This window comes from Loxodonta africana, chromosome X (assembly GCF_030014295.1).
Source record: "Loxodonta africana isolate mLoxAfr1 chromosome X, mLoxAfr1.hap2, whole genome shotgun sequence".
In the NCBI taxonomy this organism is placed as follows: domain Eukaryota; kingdom Metazoa; phylum Chordata; class Mammalia; order Proboscidea; family Elephantidae; genus Loxodonta; species Loxodonta africana.
The window spans coordinates 86,491,949-86,511,735 of NC_087369.1; the positions used below are offsets into that span (position 1 = coordinate 86,491,949).

Sequence of the window (19,787 nt, forward strand, 5' to 3'; positions counted from 1 at the left end):
AGAAAGAAATGGTATTTATATTGGAAAGGAATAAGTAAAACTATCTTTATTCACAGATGACATGATTCTATACATGAAAGGCCCTAAAGACTCCACAAAAAACCTGCTGGAACTAATCGAAAAATTCAGAAATATAGCAGGATACAATATCAACACACAAAAACCAGTTGGGTTACTTTATACTAACAAAAAGCATTCGAAAAAAGAAATCAAGAAAACAATACTATTTACAATGGCCCTCAAAATGGTAAAATATGTTGGAATTAAACCTACCCGGGTACATAAAAGATTTACACAATGAAAATTAGAAAACACTACTATAAGAGTATTATAACTGCCAGAAATTCAAGTCAGATTCAGAAGAGGACGTGGAACAAGGGATATCACTACTGATGTTGGATGGATCATGGCTGAAAGCAGAGAATACCAGAAAGATGTTTACCTGTGTTTTATTGACTATGCAAAGGCTTCTATTAGCTTTAGGTGCTCCAAGTACAAGAGCAAGTTTTAGAGTCTTCTGACATCCATTTTGTTTTTTTCTTTCTTTCCTGTCTTTTTAATGACCTCTTGCTTTCTTTATGTAAGATGTCCTTGATATCATTCCACAACTCATCTGGTCTTCAAGTCATTAGCTTTCAATGCATCAAATCTATTCTTGAGATGGTCTCTAAATTCAGGTGGGATATACTCAGGGTTGTATTTTGGCTCTCATGGTCTTGTTTTAATTTTCTTCAGCTTTGCCTGAAGTTGCGTATGGGTAATGGATGATCTATTCTGCAGACATCCCCTGGCCTTGTTCTGGCTGATGATATTGAGCTTCTCCATCGCCTCTTTCCACAAATGTAGTTGATTTGATTCCTGTGTTTTCCTTCTGGTGAGGTCCACGTGTACAGTCACCACTTACATTGTTGAGAAAAGGTATTTACTATGAACAAGTCATTGGTTTTGCAAAACTCTATCATGCGATCTCCTGCATTGTTTCTATCACCAAGGACATATTTTCCAACTACCAATCTTTCTTCTTTGTTTCCAACTTTCACGTTCCTATCAGAGTAATTATCACTGCATCTTGATTGCATGGTTAGTCAATTTCAGACTGCGGGAGTTGGTAAAAATCTTCAGTTTCGTCATCTTTGGCTTTAGCAGTTGATGTGTAATTTTGAATAATAGTTGTATTAACTGGTCCTCCTTATAGGTGTATGGATATTATCCTATCGCTGACAGTGTTGTACTTTAGGATAGATGTTGAAATGTTCTTTTAGATGATGAATACTACACCCTTCCTCTTCAATTTGTGATTTTTGGTGTCATGGATTGAATTATGCCCCCCCCCAAAATGTGTGTATCAATTTGACTGGGACATGATTTCCAGTATTGTATCATTGTCCTCCATTTTGTAATTGTAATTTTATACTAAAGAGGATTAGGGTGGGATTGTAACGCCCCGACAGAGGTCACATTCTTGATCCAATGTAAAGGGAGTTTCCCTGGGGTGTGGCCTCTACCACCTTTCATCTCTCAAGAGATAAAAAGGAAAGGGAAGCAAGCAGAGAATTGGGGACCTCCAAGAAAGCAGTGCTGGGAGCAGAGCACGTCCTCTGGACCCAGGATCCCTGTGCAGAGAAGCTCCTAGTCTGGGGGAAGATTGATGAGAAGGCCAACAGAGAGAGAAAGCCTTCCCCTGGAGGTGACACTCTGAATTTGGACTTCTAGCCTACTTTACTGTGAGAAAATAAACTTTTCTCTGTTAAAGCCATCCACTTGTGGTATTTCTATTATAGCAGCATGGTAGACCATATGATCGTCCAATTCAAAATGCCCCTTACCAGATCACTAATGCCTAAGATACTGATCTTTATGCATTCCATTTCATTTTTGATGACTCCCAGTTTTCCTAGATTCATACTTTGTACATTCCATGTTCTGATTATTAATGGATATTTGCAGCTGTTTCTTCTCATTTTGAGTCATGCCACATTAGCAAATAAAGGTCCTGAAAGCTTTACTCCGTCCACGTCATTGAGGTCAACTCTACTTTGAGGAGGCGGCTCTTCCCCAGTGATATTCTGAGTGCCTTCCAACCTGAGGGGCTCATCTTCCAGCACTTTATTGGGCAATGTTCCATTGCTATTCATAAGGTTTTCACTGGCCAATTTTTTCAGAAGTAGACAGCCAAGGTTTTCTTCCTAGTCTTTCTTAGTCTGGAAGCTCCACTGAAACCTGTCTACCATGGGTGACCCTGGTGGTATTTGAAATACTGGCGGCATAGCTTTCAGCATCACAGCAACATGCAAGCTACCACAGTACAACAAACTGACATGGCACGACAATGTTAAACATAAAACTATAAAATTCCTGGGAGAAAATTATGAGATCTAATCTTTTGTAAAAATAGGATAACAAAAATGACAACAAATGCATGAATAAAAGAAGACAAAAGAGATATAAAGACCTTATAAAAAATTAAAACTTATGTTCATCAAAAGACATTATCAAAAGAGTAAAAAGATAACCTGCAGACTGGGAAAAAATCTTCCAAAATGACATTTGATAAGGGTCTAATCTCTAAAATGTATAGGAAACTTCAACATCTCAACTACAAAAGGACAAACAACCCAATTTAAAAATGGTCAAAGGACATGAACAGAACTTTCACCAAACAGGACATCCAAACAGCAAAGACATGAAAAAATGCTCATGATCTTTAACCATTAGAGGGCTGCAAATCAAAACTACAATGAAATACTATCTAACCCCAGCTCAAATGGCACTGATAAAACAACACATAATACCAAATGTTGGCAATGATGTGGGGAGATTGGAACCCTTATCCATTGCTGGTGGGACCATAAAATGGTATAACCACTACGGAAAATGTTATGGCACTTCCTCAAAAAACTAGAAATAGAACTACCCTACAATCCAGCAATCCCACTCCTAAGTATATAACCTAGAGACCTAAAAGCAGTGACAGGAACATACATATGCACATCTATGTATACTGAAGCTTTATTAACAATTGCAAAAAAAAAGGAAACTACTGAACTACCCACCAGAGGATGAATGGATAAGCAAAATGTGACGCATACATACAATAGAATACTACGCAACCATAAAAAACAATGATGAATCTGCAAATCATATTATAATTGGGTAGACTTGGAAGGCTAACTGTCATAAGTCAAGCACATAAGGGCAAATATTGTATGATCCCTCTTAAAAGAAGACAACTAATGATATACCATATATTTATGCAAATAGCATGTACCTTCCACGTTTGTTTGTCAACTGCTCCTTCCTGCCATGAGGTATTTTCGAAATCACCACTATTCCAATTTTTTGTACATGTTGCTGTAAAAAAAGTTAGCATAGTGCGCTTATGAAAACACATCACGGGGGGAGGGTGCAGTTGGCAAACAGATATAGACAGTGCGCATTATTTGTGTAAAATACAGTATATAAAGATACCAATGTTTATTGGTGCTTACCAGGGTGAGGAGGAGAGGGAGGGGGAAGCACGCTCTAGATCATAGATACTTGTTATTTTTGGTGATGGGAAAAGTAGCACCAAATGTGGGTTTTGTGAGCACAGCAAGACCAAAGTAAATGATGTCTCTGAGAAGCGCTCATGACAAAAGGATGCCTGTACTAAAGAATTTGACATATATAAGATGGCAACAACTCCAGCAAAGACCAAAAAACGACTCTAGGATTACATATAGATGGGTATAAAAACCAAAAACCTGTTGCCATTGAGTTGATTCCGACTCATAGTGACCCATTAGGAGAGAGTAGAACTGCCCCACAGAGTTGCAAGGAGCGCCTGGCGGATTCGAACTGCTGACCTTTTGGTTAGCAGCTGTAGCTTTTAACCGCTATGCTACCAGGGTTTCCATAGACGGGTATTAAGAATATACATACATGGGTAAGTACAAAAAAAAAAAACCCATTGCCGCCGAGTCGAGTCCAACTCATGGTGACCCTACCAAACAGCACAGAACTGCCCCATAGAGTTTCCAAGGAGCGCCTGGTGTATTGAACTGTCAACGTTTTTGGTTAGTAGCTGCAGCTCTTAACCACTATGCCACCGGGGTTTCCTGAATAGGTACAGGTGTATAGATATGTGAGAACAGACAGAAGTATCTATATATTCGTGTGAACACAAGTATGTGTAGGCAGGCATATACATTCATTGAAGACACAACTACAGATATGACCAAAACCATCTGAGATTGGTTTTCTGGGTTTGAGAGCTTAGAACCATAGTCTCCAGTGACAACTCAGTCAACTGGCATAATGTAGTTCACAAAGTTCATGTTCAGCATCCTAGTGAAATGAGTAGCATCTGGGGCCTTAAAAGCTTGCAAGTGGCCATCTAAGATAGGTCTCTACTCATCAGAAGCAAAAGAGTAAGAAGTAACCAAAATCTCAGAGAAGAAACAAGTCTATAAGGCTGATAGCCTACGGGAGCCAGGCCCTCAATTACCCTGAGACCAGAACTAGTTGGTGCCCAAGTGCCACCACTGACCAATCTGACTTAGGGGCACAACAGATGATCCCAGTTAGAATGGGAGAAAAATGCAGAACAAAACTCAAGTTCTTTAAAAAGATCAGGCTAACTGGACCACCTGAGACCAAAAGACTCTCTGAGACTAACATCCTGAGATGTTAAACCTTGAACAAAATCTATCTCCCGAGATCACGTTTTAGCAGAAAAACAGAGTGACACACAAAATAAAGGATATTACACATTAGATCAGTGCTCTACTGAAAAGCCATCTGTATGGGTAAAAAGGTCAACATTTAGTCCAAAGCAAAGATAAGACAACAAGAGGGCAGGGAAACTAGAGTACTGTAAATAGAACAACCAGAACACAAATAAAAAGAATATTTATACAATGTAACTAATGTTATTGATCAATTTGTGTGGAAACTGTCAAATGGGAACCTGATTTGCTGTGTAAACATTCATCAAATACACAATAAAATATTATTTTAAAAAAGGCCTAAAATCAATAACTTAAACTGACAACTTGAACAAACAGAAAAGGAAGAGCAAAAGAGGCCCAAAGCTACCAGAATAAAGGAAATAATAAAAATCAGAGCAGAAATAAAAATCAAAAAGAGAAAACCAACAGAAAGAATCAAGAAAACCAGAAGTTGGCTCTTTGAAATGATTGATAAAACAGTGAACCACTGGCTAGACTAACAAAAGAAAAAAAAAAGCAAATAACCAAAATAAGAAATGAAATTGGAGACATTACAGCAGACCCAACTGAGATAGAAGATCATAACAGAATACTATCAAAAACTGTACTTTAACAAATTTGAAAACCTAGATTAAACGGACAAATTCCTAGAAACACACTACCTACCTAAACTAACACAGAGGTAGAAAATCTAAACAGACCAATAACAAAAGAAGAGTTTGAAGATGTCACGAAAAACAGCCAAGAATGACAACAACAACAGAAAGCCTCACTGGGACATTTTACCATTCAGAGAAGAGTTAATACCAATTCTACTCAAATTATTAAAAAACATAGGAGAGGAAGGAATACTCCCTGACTCATTCTATGAAGCCAGCATCATCCTGATACTGCAACTAGGCAAAGATATCTAAAAAAAAAGAAAATTACAGACAAGTATCCCTCATGAATATAGATGCAGAAATTGTTAACAAAATTCTAGCCAACAGAATTCAACATGTCAAAAAAATCATATACCACGATCCAGTGGGATTCATACCAGGAATGCAAGGGTGGTTCAATATTAGAAAATCAGTCAATGTAATTCACCACATAAATAAAACAAAGGAAAAGAGCCACATGATCATATCAGTTGATGAGGAAAATGCAATTGATAAAATCCAACACCCTTTCCTGATAAAAACTCAGCAAAATAGGAATAGAAGTGAAATTTCTCAACATAATTAAGGGCACATATGGAAAACCAAGAGCCAACACTATACTCAATGGAAAAGACTGAGAGCCTTCACCTTGAGAATGGGAATGAGACAAAGATGCCCATTGTCATGACTCTTATTCAGTATTGTACTGGAAGTGCTCGCCAGATCAATAAGGCAAGAAAGAGAAATAAAAGGTATCCAAATAGGAAAGGAAGAAGTAAAACTATGCCTATTCGCAGATGACACAATCCAATACATAGAAAATTCTAAACATTCCACAATAACATGGCTCAATCTAATAGAAGAATTCAGCAATGTTGCAGGGTGCAAGAGCGACCCACAAAAATAAGTTGGGTTCCTTTACACTAACAAGGGGTATTCTGAAAGGTAATTCAAGAAAAAAAATGCCATTTACTATAGCCACAAATATAATAAGATACCTAGGAATTAACCTAACCAGGGACAAAAGACTTATACAATGAAAATTACAAAACACTACAAGAGACTAAAAGAGACCTACATAAATGGAAGAACATTCCAGGCTCATGGATTAGAAGACTTAATATAGTGAAAATACCAATAATACCTAAGGCTATCTACAGATAAAATGCAATCTCAATAAAATCCCAACAACATTCTTCACTGAAATGGAAAACTAATGACCACCTTTATATGTAAAGAAGGAAAGAGGCCCCAAATAGCCAAAGCAATATAGAAGAGCAAAGTAGGAGGCCTCACACTCCCTAATAGCAAAACATAGTATACAGCCACTATAATCAAAACAGCCTAGTATTGGTTCAATGATAGACACATAGACCCATGGAGCAGAATTGAGAACTCAGAAATAAAGCCAATCACTTATGAACAGTTGATTTTCTACAAGGGATCAAAATTCATTCAATAGGGAAGAAACAGTCTCTTTAATTAATGATGCTGGAAAAACTGGATATCTACTTGCAGAAAAATGAAACAGGACCTATACCTCACACCATACACAAAAACTAACTCAGAATAGATCAAAGAACTAAATGTTAAACTTAAAACTATAAAGTTCCTGGAGGAAAACATAGGAAAAAAAACTATGGGACCTTATTTATTTATCTATCTATCTATTTATTTATTTATTTTAAATTAAGCTAACAAACACAACTACAAATGCATGACTAGCAGAAGACAAAGTATATAACTGGGACCTTATCAAAATTAAATATTTATGCTCATCAAAAGACTATCAAAAGAGTAAAAAGACAAATACGGACTGGGAAAAAATCTTTGGAAATGACATATCCAATAAGGGTCCTTTCTAAAATATATAGAAAACTTCAACAACTTAACAACAAAAAGACAACGCAATTATAAAATGGGCAAAGGACATGAACAGACACTTCACCAAAGAGGACATTTGAGCAGCCAACAAACAAATGAAAAGATGTTCGTACTCATTAGCCATTAAAAAAAAACAAAACCCAAACCCATTGCTGTCAAGTCGATGCCGACTCATAGTGACCCTATAGGACAGAGTAGAACTGCCCTATAGGGTATCCAAGGAGCACCTGGTGGATTCGAGCTGGTGACCTTTTGGTTAGTAGCCGTAGTAGCTCTTAACACCATTAAAAAAAAGAGAGATGCAAATCAAAACCATAATGAGATACCATCTCACCCTGGGTAAAATGACACTGATAAAAACAGACAACAACAAATGTCGGCAAGGATGTGGGGAGACTGGAACCCTTATCCATTGCTTGTGGTACTGTAAAAATGGTACGACCACTATTGAAAATAGATGACGTTTCCTAAAAAATACTAGAAATAGAACTACGTTACCATCAGCAATTCACCACTAGCTGTGCACCCTAGAGACCTACTAGAAGTGACACAAACAGACATATGCACACCCATGTTCACTGAAGCATTATTTCCAATAGCAAAAAAATGGAAACAGCTTAAGTGCCCTTCAAAAGATGAATGGATAAGCAAAATATGATAAACAAAAAAACCAAACCCACTGCCCTTGAGTCAATTCTGACTCATAGCAACCCTACAGGACAAAGTAGAGCTGCCCCCATAAAGTTTCCAAGGAGTGCCTAGAGGATTTGAACTGCCAACCTCTTGGTTAGCAGCCACAGCACTTAACCACTATGCCACCAGGGTTTCTGCAAAATATGGTACATACATATAATTGAATATTACACAATCAAAAAGAACAAAGATGAGTCCATGAAACATATTGCAGTGGATTAATTACTTTTGTGTGTGGCCTTTCTAGCCATGGTCTTGTATCTCCCACCCAGGTGATTGGGTGGGACTGTAATTGTAGCCCACCAAGGGGATTGGTCATTTTTGCCTCAAAAGGGAGCCAATCCAGAGCAGAGAGGTAGATCCCACTACCACCAAGGAAACAACAGCCACGAGCGGAGAGCACATCATCTGGACCTGGGATCCCTGCGCTGGGAAGCTCCTGGGAGCAGGAGACAGAGAGAGGCAGGCCTAGGGCCAGAGAGAGGCGTGCCTATGAGCACGGTTGGGTAGGGCTGTCCTGATAGAAAACTGTATCCTGAGTGTTCCCAAGCCTGAATTGTAACTGTTACTTCCCTAATAAACCTCATAATCGTGAGTATGGTCTGTGAGTTCTGTGTGGCCATCGCAATGAATTATCGAACCCAGTAGAGAAGCAGACAGTGCCGTGTGAGGGATGGTTGGTGTCAGAATTAGTAAAGATGGCAGAGAGAGGAGGCTTGTCTGGCCTCCACCTCATGGGAGTCAGCCTTGCACTATTGATCTTGGTTCTCCTTCCCCCTTGTGGGATTGTAGGAGGCCAGACACTGCCCTCAAGTCATTTTTACACATATTATAATATGGATGGAACCAGAGAACACAATGCTGAGTGAAATAAGTCAATCATAGAAGGACAAATATTGTATGATCCTACTTTTATAAGAAGAGAAGAATATATATGTATACATATAAACAGTGTTCATTGGTGGTTACCAGGGATGGGTGGGGGCAGGGATTCACTCTCTGGATGTAGATACTTGTTACTTTTTATGATGGGAAAGGAGCACCAAATGAGGGTGTAATGAGTACAGCTTGATCAAAGTAAATGATGCCACTAAGAAGCACTCAAGATAAAGGAATGTTATGCTAAATAATGACATACATAATTTGGCAACAACAAGGGAGGATGATGTGCCCTCTTTGAGACATGGAAGTTGTGCACTGGTGACCCTTCCAGACCTGACCATGTGTGTCTTCCTTCTTATGATCCTGCTCTGAGTCCTATACTATAATCGTAAGTATAGTACTTTCCCTGAGTCTGTGAGTTGTTCCTGCAAATTATCGAACCCAGAGGAGAAGGAAGAGCCATCAGGTAAATGTGAGGGTGTTGTGTGGACTTGCAATTTTGTGGCTGCTGTATGCTTATTTGGCAGTCTAAAGGATGGTGTCCTTTTAACTTGTGAGATATGCCCTAGCTCCAAGTGACTAAGGTTAGAAAGAAAGTGTGCCACCTTGGCAGCTGGTGTCAGCAATTATTAAGAAGTGGAAAAGCAGGGACTGGATCAATCTCCACATTTTGGGCATTGGATTCATGCTAATTCTTATCCACAAATATATAATTGAGAGTCCAGAAATAACCCCCTACAGCTATGGTCAATTGATTTTCAGTAAGGGTACCAAATCCATTCAGTGGAGAAAGACCAGTGTCTTCAACAAATGTTGTTGTGACAACTGGATATCTATATGCAAAAGAATGAAGTTGTACCCTTATCTCACAATATATACAAAAATTAACTCAAAATGGATCTAAGACATAAATGTCATAGCTAAAACTCTTAGAAAAAGAAGAAAACATACGGGTAAATCTTTGTGACCTTTGATTTGGCAATGGATTCTTAGATATGATACCAAAAGCACAAGCCACAAAAGAAAAAAATTGCTAAATTGGACTCCTTCAAAATTATAACCTTTTGTACATAAAGGACACTATTAAGAAAGTGAAAAGACAACCCACAGAATAGGAGAAAATATTTGGAAATCATATATCTAATAAGAATGGAGTATCCAGAATATATAAACAATTCTTAAAACTCAACAACCAAGAAATGAACAACCCAATTTAAAAAATGGGCAAAAGGCTTGAACAGACATTTTTTCAAAGACATATAAATGTCCAATAAGTACACTGAACAGACGCTCCAGGTCATTAGTAATTACAGAAATGCAAATCAAAAGTACAATGATATACCACTTCACACCCACTACGATGGCAATAATGATAATAATAAACATAAAATAAAAAGCGTTGGAGAGGATGTGGAGAAATTGGAAGTCTTATACATTGCTAGTGGGAATATAAAATGGTGCAGCTGCTGTGGAAAACAGCTGGGTGGTTCCTCATAAAGTTAAACACAGAATTATCACATGGCCCAGCAGTCTGCCTATCATGGATTGCGTTGTGTCCCCCAAAACTATGTGTATCAATTTGGCTGGGCCATGATTCCCAGTATTGTGTGATTGTCCACAATTTTATTATCTGATGTGATGTGTTGTAAATCCTATGTCTATGATGCTGATGAGATGGGATTAGTAGCAGTTATGTTAATGAGGCAGGGCTCAATCTACAAGATTAAGTTGTGTCTTGAGTCAATGTCTTTTGAGATATGAAAGAGAGAAGCGAGCAGAGAGACATGGGGACCTCATACAACCAAGAAACAAGAGCCAGGAGAATAGCGTATCCTTTGGACCCGGGGTCCCTGAGCTGAGAAACTCCTCGACTGAGGAAGATTGATGACAAGGACTTTCCTCCAGAGCCAATAGAGAGAAACCCTTCCACTGGATCTGGCACTCTGAATTTGTACTTCCAGCCTACTAGACTGTGAGAGAATAAACTTCTTTTTGTTAAAGACATCCACTTGTGGAATTTCTGTTATAGCAGCACTAGATAACTAAGACACCCTCCCACTCAAGTACATATCCAAAAAAATTGAAAACAAGTATTCAAAAAATGCTTGTACACAAATGCTTGTGCCCACATTATTTAGAGTAGCAAAAAAGAGAAAACAACCAACTGATGAATAGATAAACTGTGGCATATCCATAAATCATAAAAAGGAATCAAGCACTGATACATGTTATAACATAGATGAATGTTGAAAACATTATGCTAAGTGAAAGAAGCCAGACACAAAAGAACACAGATTGTATGATTCCACTTATATGAAACATCCAGAACGGGTAAATCCATCTAGACAGAACACAGATTACTGGTTTCCACAACTGGGGTGTGGAGGGGGGAGAGTAAGAAATGACTGTTTAACAGATATGAGATTTCTTTTGCGGGGGATGAAAATGTTTAGAACTAGATAGGTGTGATGGCTGCACAACATTATGAATGTACTAAATGCCACCAAATTGTACACTGTAAAATAGTTAGTTTTATGTTATGTGAATTTTATCTCAACTTAAAAAAAAAGAATACTATTCCTTTCCTCCCTATCTAAAAGCCAAACCCTCTTATTCTGAGCCAAGCAGAACTCATATATTCATTAACAATAGTAATAATAAGTTACTATTTGATGAGCTCTTACAATGTGTTGTGAAATATGATACATGCTCTTCACTCACCATATTATTTACACTTCACAATAGTAATGCTTTGCATATAGTAGGTGTTAAGCAAGTGTTTGTGGTTTCAATGAACAACCCTATAACCAAGGCACATGTGAGGCAACCAAGGTTGAAAGAGATTAAGCAACTTGCCCCAGGTCTCCTAGCTAGTAAGAGACAGAATTCAAACTCTAAGATTTCTAGGACAAAAATACCGCTTTTGGCTTCAGCTCTAACCTGACATTAGGGATAAAACATCAGCTGCTATTCCTAGCAACACGTTAAAAAAAGGTCCTTAATATTACTTTTTATATATTGAAACGCAAACCTGTTAATTCGGTTATAATGGAAAAAGGCATGGCCTTTAGTATGAAGCAGCCTTAATTCTATCTCCATTATTTACTATATGTGCAACTTTTAAATTTCATTTAATCTTTTTGAAATCCAGGTCCCTTATTTGCTGAAAGACTGTAAAATGAGGATGACAGGATGAACTGGTGGATACAGAATTGGAAGTCAAGGCTGCCTTACTCTTCTGATTTTTAAATAATAGAAAATGACGCAAAATATTAAGAAAACACTGCAGAGCCCAAATAACACATATCTGCAGGCTGCATGTGGTCTGTGAGTCACCAGTTTTGACCTCTGTATTAGTTGAGAGGAGTTAAGATAGTGTGGTGGTTAAGAGCATGGACCATAGAGCCAGGCTGTTTGGGTTGTTAATCCAAGCTCAACCACTTACTAGCTCTGTGACTTTAGGCAAGCTATTTAATCTGAACCTCAGTTTACTCGTCTGTGTAATGAGCAAAATAGTAGTACATACCTCATAAGGTTGTTGTAAGGATTAAGTAAGCAGTGTGTGTGTGTGTGTGTGTGCGCGCGCACTTAGTCACTTAGAAACAGTGTCTGCCATGCAGCAAGCAAATATGTTAAATAAAATACAAAACAAACTCTAAGCTCCTTTCAGCTATAAATATTACGTTATTCAATAAGAAAGCTGATCATTTGCACTGATTCTAACTTGGTCTTCACCTCAGTTTGATCATCTATGCCTAAGCTTACACATCTGCACATTGGAAATAATAATGGTACCTGCCTTACGTGGTTATTGTAAGGATTGAATGAGTTAATATACATAGAGTTAATACATCTAAAGTACTTAGAACAGTGCCTGGTACAGAGTAAGCACTATATAAGTGTTACACATTATTTTAATTACTAACTTTTTTAAAAGATTTCTTTCAAAGCTCATGCTAGTGTACTGAAAAACTTCTATTTAATAGTGGTTACAATATAGCATTGATCCTAGGAACTAAGTCCATACCATAATAATGGTGTTGAACTTTTGACTCTTCAATCACTCACTCAAAAAGCTGAAGTGGTAAGGTTTGAGAATATAAACCCTTCCAGTCATTGGGAAGCTTTGAGGCTTAGTGAGCCTCAATACCAGATTTAGATTTAAAAAAGCCTAAATTTGTGTTTATGAAAGCAACTCACTGAATTAATTTTTAAAATATCTTTCTGTATTTTCCATAATATTTCTAAGAAGGCGGGGAGAAAAAATCAAATTCTGAGTTGAGTTATAGAAGAAAGTTCTATTTTGGACGAGATGGTTATCTCCTGCCTCCTTAGTTAATCCCAATCTACCTGGGGTAGACTACTGCTTTGTCAGTTCTGTAAGGGAAGAAATTATAAGTGGATTCAGATTCTAGGATGGGTAAGTGGCACACCAACCATAATTTGCAAGGTGAATAGAGTCTGGTATGAAGAAATAAAGGGGTCTTGGAAGGACCTGGGAGTGAGGACATATCCAGTGGGACAAGTAGGAGTCCTACTGTTAGGGGACTGAAAATATGCTAAACTCCCACACTGAATAAATAGGGAACACTGAAGGATGCAAGTTTAAGAGCAATAGCAGTGGAATTCTAGTGTTGAAGTAACAATAAATATTAGTGGAATATCCAGTGGGAGGAGATGGAAATTCTTCAATATGACAGGATGGGGCAAGATAAGAAAAAATAGGAGTCTTGGCATGAGAGGACGGAATATAATATGAAAACTCCATCGTGAATCAATAAGAACACTCTAAAGCCATTAGTGATAAGGACCAGGGACTAGAGGAAATCCAAGTGGGGAAAAAATAGGGGAGGGTCTTGGGGTTTGTATCAGGAAATATTGTAGAATTCTCAGTTTGAAGGAACAAGATATACTGGGCAAACCATTTAATAGAGAAGGAATGGGGTGTTCCCCACTGTAATAGGACAGAGTACAAGAGGAGATGCCAGATTTATAAAACGGGTGGTCTAATAAGAGGGAAAAAAATGAGGTCCCCACTGGCAGGGGTAGGAAATAATATTAGAAATCCCAGTGGGAAAATGATGGGGTCCCCCAGTTTGAGAAGATAGGGGATAAGTATAATCCCATAGAGAAGGAAAAAGAAATAATATCTAGGAACCCCAGAGGAAGGGGATTGAAAAATGTGGGGCTAACAGTGGAAGAGGACTGTAGGAGGTGGGAAGTGGGTTCCCCAGGAGACAGAAAGGATAACAAGGGCCCTTTGAAGGGGTATGACAGAGATTGTTGGAACCCTTGTGGAAGGGTGTTATGGATTAAATTGTTTCCCCAAAAACATGTGTTGTAAATTATAACCCTTATACCTATGGTTATAACTCCACTTAAGAATGAGTTTTCTATGTTACATTAATGAGGCAGTATTAGTGTAGGGTGTGTGTTAATTCAATCTCTTTTGAGATATAAAAGAGACAAGCAAGCAAGCATAAATGGAGGGGAGGATACATGCCACATGATCACCAAGGAACCAAGGAATAGTAACAGAAAAGAGACAAGGACCTTGCCCCAGAGCCAACACAGAGAGAGAGCTTTCCCCTAGATCCGAGCCCTGGATTTGGACTTCTAGCCTCCAAAAATGTGAGAAAATAAATTTCTGTTTGTTAAAGCCACCCACTTGTGGTATTCCTGTTATAGCAGCACTAGATAACTAAGACAATTTGGTACCAGAGAGTGCGATGCTGCTCTAACAAATACCTAAAATCCAGAAGTGGTTTTGGAATTGGGTAATGGGTGGAGGCTAGAAGAGTTTTAAGGTGCCTAACAGCAAAAGCCTATATTGCCTTGAAAAGACTGTTGGTAGAATTATGGATGCCAAAGGTAATTCTGGTTAGGACTCAGAAGGAAGTGAGCTCTGTAGAGAAAGTCTCTATTGTCTTAGAGAATACATATGGCACCACCAACAGAATGTTTCTAGATATGTGGAATTTACACGGGTTTATAGTAGGCTTTAACAGAAAATGACGAACATGTGATTAGACAATGGAGGAAGGGGAATGCTTTTTATACAGTGGCAAATAACTTGTCTGAATTATGTTCAAATGTTTGGTGGAAGGTAGAATTTGTAAGTGATAAACTCGGATATTTGGCTGAGGAGATTTCTAAGGAAGATCTTAAAGGGGCCACATGGTTTCTCTTTGCCACTTTTAGTAAAATGCGAGAAGACAGGGATAGACTAAAAAATAAACTGTGCAAAATGAAACCAGAACGTAAAGATTTCAAAAATTCTGTTGTACAAACTAAGGACACATCCTAGAATTTTCACCAATGATGTGACTATACAATCTTTAGTTAAAGACATTAAGCCTGTGACTGATGGATCTAACCAACTACCACAGCAGAATACACATTGGCTTAGACTGAGGGGGGGCAGGCATGGGACGAAAGGAAAGAAAATTGTGTGCCCTTTGGAATTCTCTGGGCAGGAAACAGGCCAAAGGACCTACATCTGTTGTCCTTCAAGAAAAGAAAAGGACCATCCCTGCAGCAGCTCAGAGATCAGCAGAACTGTTCCAAGGAGCACAGGAAGCAGGGTTGCCATGGTTTCAAAGAGTGGAACCCTGGTCTCCTAGGTCTCAAAAGGTGGAGCCATAGCCTCCTAGGTTTCAAAGTGTGGAGTCATGCTTCCTGGGTTTCAAAGTGTGGAGCCACAGTGTCATGGATTGAAATATGTCCTGCAAAAAATGTGTGAATCAATTTGGCTGGGCCATGATTCTTGGTGTTGTGTTATTTTCCTATATATTGTAAATCCTGCCTCTATGATATTAATGAGGGAGGATGGGCAGCAATTGTGTTAGTAAGGCAGGACTCAAACTACAAGATTGGATTATGCCTTGAGGCAATCTCTTGAGATATAAAAGAAAGAAGTGAGCAGAGAGACAGGGGGACCTCATACCACCAAGAAAGAGGTGCTAGGAACAGAGCACGTTCTTTGGACCCAGGGTCCCTGCACAGAGAGAGAACTCCTAGTCTGGGGGGAAGACTGATGAGAAGGCCGACAGAGAAAGAAAGCCTTCCCCTGGAGCTGACATCCTGAATTTGGACTTTTAGCCTACTTTACTGTGAGCAAATATACTTCTCTTTGTTAAAGCCATCCACTTGTGATATTTCTGTTATAGCAGCACTAGATGACTAAGACACATGGCCTCCTGTGTTTCAAAAAGTCAGATCTCACCAACTCAGTTCCGAAATGTGAGACTACCACAGAAGGTATAAGAGTACACTACTGTGTGAGAAGACAGTTAAAAGGCAGGATCATAACGTGACAAAAGTAGGGTCACTAGTATGAGGTATTAGGAAATGGTGTGGGGCCCCTAATGGGAAGAAGTCAGTGCTCTTCAAAGCAGGAAGGTAGAAGACTATGGTAAGCTCTAGTGTGAATAAATCAGGGCTGAAGTGTGAGAGGACAGGATATATTAAAGGACTCCCACCCCACTGCAGAAGATGAGAAAATGGTGAAGCCTACAAAGAAAGAGAAGTGAGGGCTTCCCACTGTAAGAAAAGATGGCATCCCAGTGGGATAGGACAGGGTGTACTGTGGGATCCCAAATGGGAAAAGATGTGAAACTCTTCAGCCAGTGTGACAGGATTGGGGAAAAAAGGATGGATGCTCAGAACTGAAACCACTCCCGAAGCCCACTTTTCAGAAAAAGATTAGACAGGCCTATAAAACAAAAAATAACACACGTGAGGAACGTTCAGTCAAATATGAGACCAAATGGGCAACTCCTATCCAAAAGCAAGACAAGAAGGCAGGAAGGGAGAGACACTGGACAAATGGACACAGGGAACCCGGGTGGAAAGGGGGAGTGTGCTGTCACATTTTAGGGATTGCAACCAATGTCACAAAAAAATATGTGCATAAATTTTTGAATGAGGAAAAAAAAAATAAAAAGGTTTATATAACAACAATGAAAAAAAGGATGGATCCCAGTGTGGGTAAAGAGGAGGTAGTAAGAGAGAACAGAAAATGTTTGGAGACTCCTATAGGAAAAAAAAAAAAGGGGATGGCAAAATGGTGGGACTCCTAGTTGGATGCAAAGATGGGATAAGGACACAGGCTACATTGTTTCCTCAATTAGGTAGGGTGCCCCTCCCCCCCAGAATGAGAGCACAAGGAACAAGTGTTTGTCCTGTAGGAGAAAAGGGGGCCCTAGTGGGAAAGTCAGAAAATTACTGTGGGTAGAGCCAGGAAATAATGTGAGAAACCCTAGGTGGGAGGCGATGGCGACATGATGGGACCCTAATGGGAGGACGCAGGAAATATTGGGAGGCCAGAGGTTACAGGCGCGGAGCTCTCTGGGGAGCAAAAGGAAAACCGCAGCATGATGGCTGAGAACACAGGGGGACACCAGTGTGAAGGGTAGGGCTGGCGATTATGCAGGAGCATAATTTCCCTTTTTTTTTTTAAGTGCCCAGACCCACTTACCCAGGCAGAGCTCAAAGACGTAGGCATAGTAGGACCAGAGCACGACGAGGACGATAACAAGCACTGGCACCCAGGACAGTACTTGGCGGCAGCACCGCAGTGCCCCCGACAGAGCCATCTTCCAGCCCCGCCGCATCTTCGGCTCGAAGATCGATCGAGCAGGCCTGCTGGCGCTGGGTTGGAACTGCTAGGGCGGTGGCCGGGAGGCGGGTAGGTGCGCGGTGCGGCGCTCCACTGCCTAGCCTGGCGGGGACCGTCTTACCAAGCCGTTGCCACTTGTGGGGTTGTACGGTAGAGTGCGCCCTGCCTGGCACAATAGGCATGAGTCATGGCGAGTAGGAACTGGCTTTGTTGGAGCAGAAGGTGATCCGCCCAGCAGTCGAGGCTGGGCGCTCGTAGAGGGAGTGCAGTCCCTCCCCTTTCCGCTCCCCTTCACCCTCTTTCCTACAACATTAGATGTAAAGCGCAAGAAATTTGAGTCCACCGATCTGCTCTTACTGCACTGCGTTTCCCCTTTATCTCCTCTCGGCCTGTTTCTGTCTCGCTCTTGTTCTCTAGCCCTCTCTCTCTTACAAACAAACACACGTACGCACACACGCAGGAATACACAGACACACAGTGTGAAAGATGCAGACCATAGGATCTCATGACTTAAAAGTCATCCAGCCTCATCTTTCCATTGCTACTTGACAATGTGCTTAACACTTAGTGCCGCGGTCATTGCTGTGTAAGTCTAGTGACAGGGCGCTTCCTCCTTCCCTTTCTCTTTCCCTCCCTTATGAATTAGCCTAGTCCCTTTTCAGAATAAATACATTGCTACAGAGAAACTAATAGAATAAATAAATACATTGCAATCTGGAGGGCATTCTACTGAGTGAAATTAGGGGCAAAAGGACAAATATTGTATGAGACCACTATTATAAGAACTCAAGAAAAGGTTTAAACACAGAAGAAAACATTCTTTGATGGTTATGAGGGTGGGGAGGGAGGGACAGGGGAATTCACTAACTAAATAGTAGACAAGAATTATTTCAGGTGAAGGGAAGGACAGCACACAACACCAGGGAGGTCAGTATAAGTGGACTAATCCAAAAGCTAAGAAGTTTCCTGAATACAACCAAACACCTCAAGGGACAGAGTAGCAGGGGTTGGGGGCTGGGGACCATGGTTTCGGGGGGCATCTAGGTCAACAGGCATAACAAAGTTTATTAAGAAAATGTGCTGCATCCCACTTTGGTGACTGGTATCTGGTGTCTTAAAAGCTTGTGAGTGGCCATCTAAGATGCATCAATTGGTCTGAACCCACCTGGGGCAAAGGAGAATGAACACCAAAGACACAAGGAAAATATTAGCACAAGAGACAACAGAGCCACATAAACCAGATACTTCATCAGCCTAAACCAGAAGAACTTGATGGTGCCCGGCTACCATCAATTACCGCCCTGACAGGGAACACAACAGAGAGTCCCTGACAGAGTGGCAGAAAACTCTGGAGCAGTTCTCAAATTCTAGTAAAAAGACCAGACTTAATGGCCTGACTGACACTGAAGGAACCCCAGACGCTATGACCCCTAGACAATCTGTCAACCCAGAACTAAAGCCATTTCTGAAGCCCACTCCAGACAAAGATTAGACTGGATTACAAAATGTAAAATGATACTCTTGAAGAGTGTACTCCTTAGTTCAAACAGATACACGAGACCAAATTGGCTGCTCCTGTCCAGAGATGGGATGAGAAGGCAGGAAGGGACAGGAACTGATCGAATGGACACAAGAAACCCGGGGTGGAAAGGGGCAGTGTGCTGTCACATTCAGGTATTGCAGCTAATGTCACATAACAATATGTGTATGAATTTTTGTATGAGAAATTCACTTTAGCTGTAACCTTTCACCTAGAGCACAATTTAAAAAGAAGGAAAAAAAAGATCAAACTTAAAGGGAAGTGTTAAAAGCATAAATTAAAAATCTGAATTAAAAAAATGAATAAATATGTTGCTACAGAGAAACTGATAGGGAAGACATTGATTCTTTGAGGGTTCAGGGAAAACTGCAAAGATTGTGATATTTAAGCTAAGCTTTAAAAATAAACAAGGGTTTACCAGGCAAATGAGAGAAAAAGGACCTTTTAGACAGAGGAAACAGCATTTGCCATGGCATAGAGTAATGAAAGTCAAAAGTGTTTGAAGAAGAGCTAATGTGGCTTGAGGACAGCATGTGTGAAGAGGAGATGCTGGAAGTAAGACTGAGAAGATAGGCTGAGGCCAGGGTCTGAACGCCCTTACATACCATGCCAGGGTGTGTGGACATAATCCTGTAAAGCATATTTTGAAGAGCCATCAAAGGTTTGAGGAAAATGGAGTGACATTATCAGAGATGTATTTTTGTAAAGTAATTGACAGGATTATGGAGAGGATGATTGACTGGTAGCTGTGTAGGGGCAAGGATCTCAACAAGGTTGCTCTCTGTTCTTTATTCACAGTTATATAAGCAGTGACTTTC

General features: G+C 39.9%; 1 protein-coding gene across 1 annotated transcript in view; it reads right to left on the minus strand.

Annotated features, from left to right (window-relative positions):
• ZDHHC15 (zinc finger DHHC-type palmitoyltransferase 15) overlaps nt 1-18,127 on the minus strand; it is a 236,292-nt gene extending 218,165 nt beyond the window's left edge. The window contains exon 1 of the mRNA XM_010592707.3: nt 17,289-18,127. Within this exon, the coding sequence (XP_010591009.1) occupies nt 17,289-17,424 (136 nt within the window). The 5' untranslated portion in view covers nt 17,425-18,127. The remainder of the gene's footprint in view (nt 1-17,288) is intronic.
• Nucleotides 18,128-19,787: the final 1,660 nt, after the last annotated feature.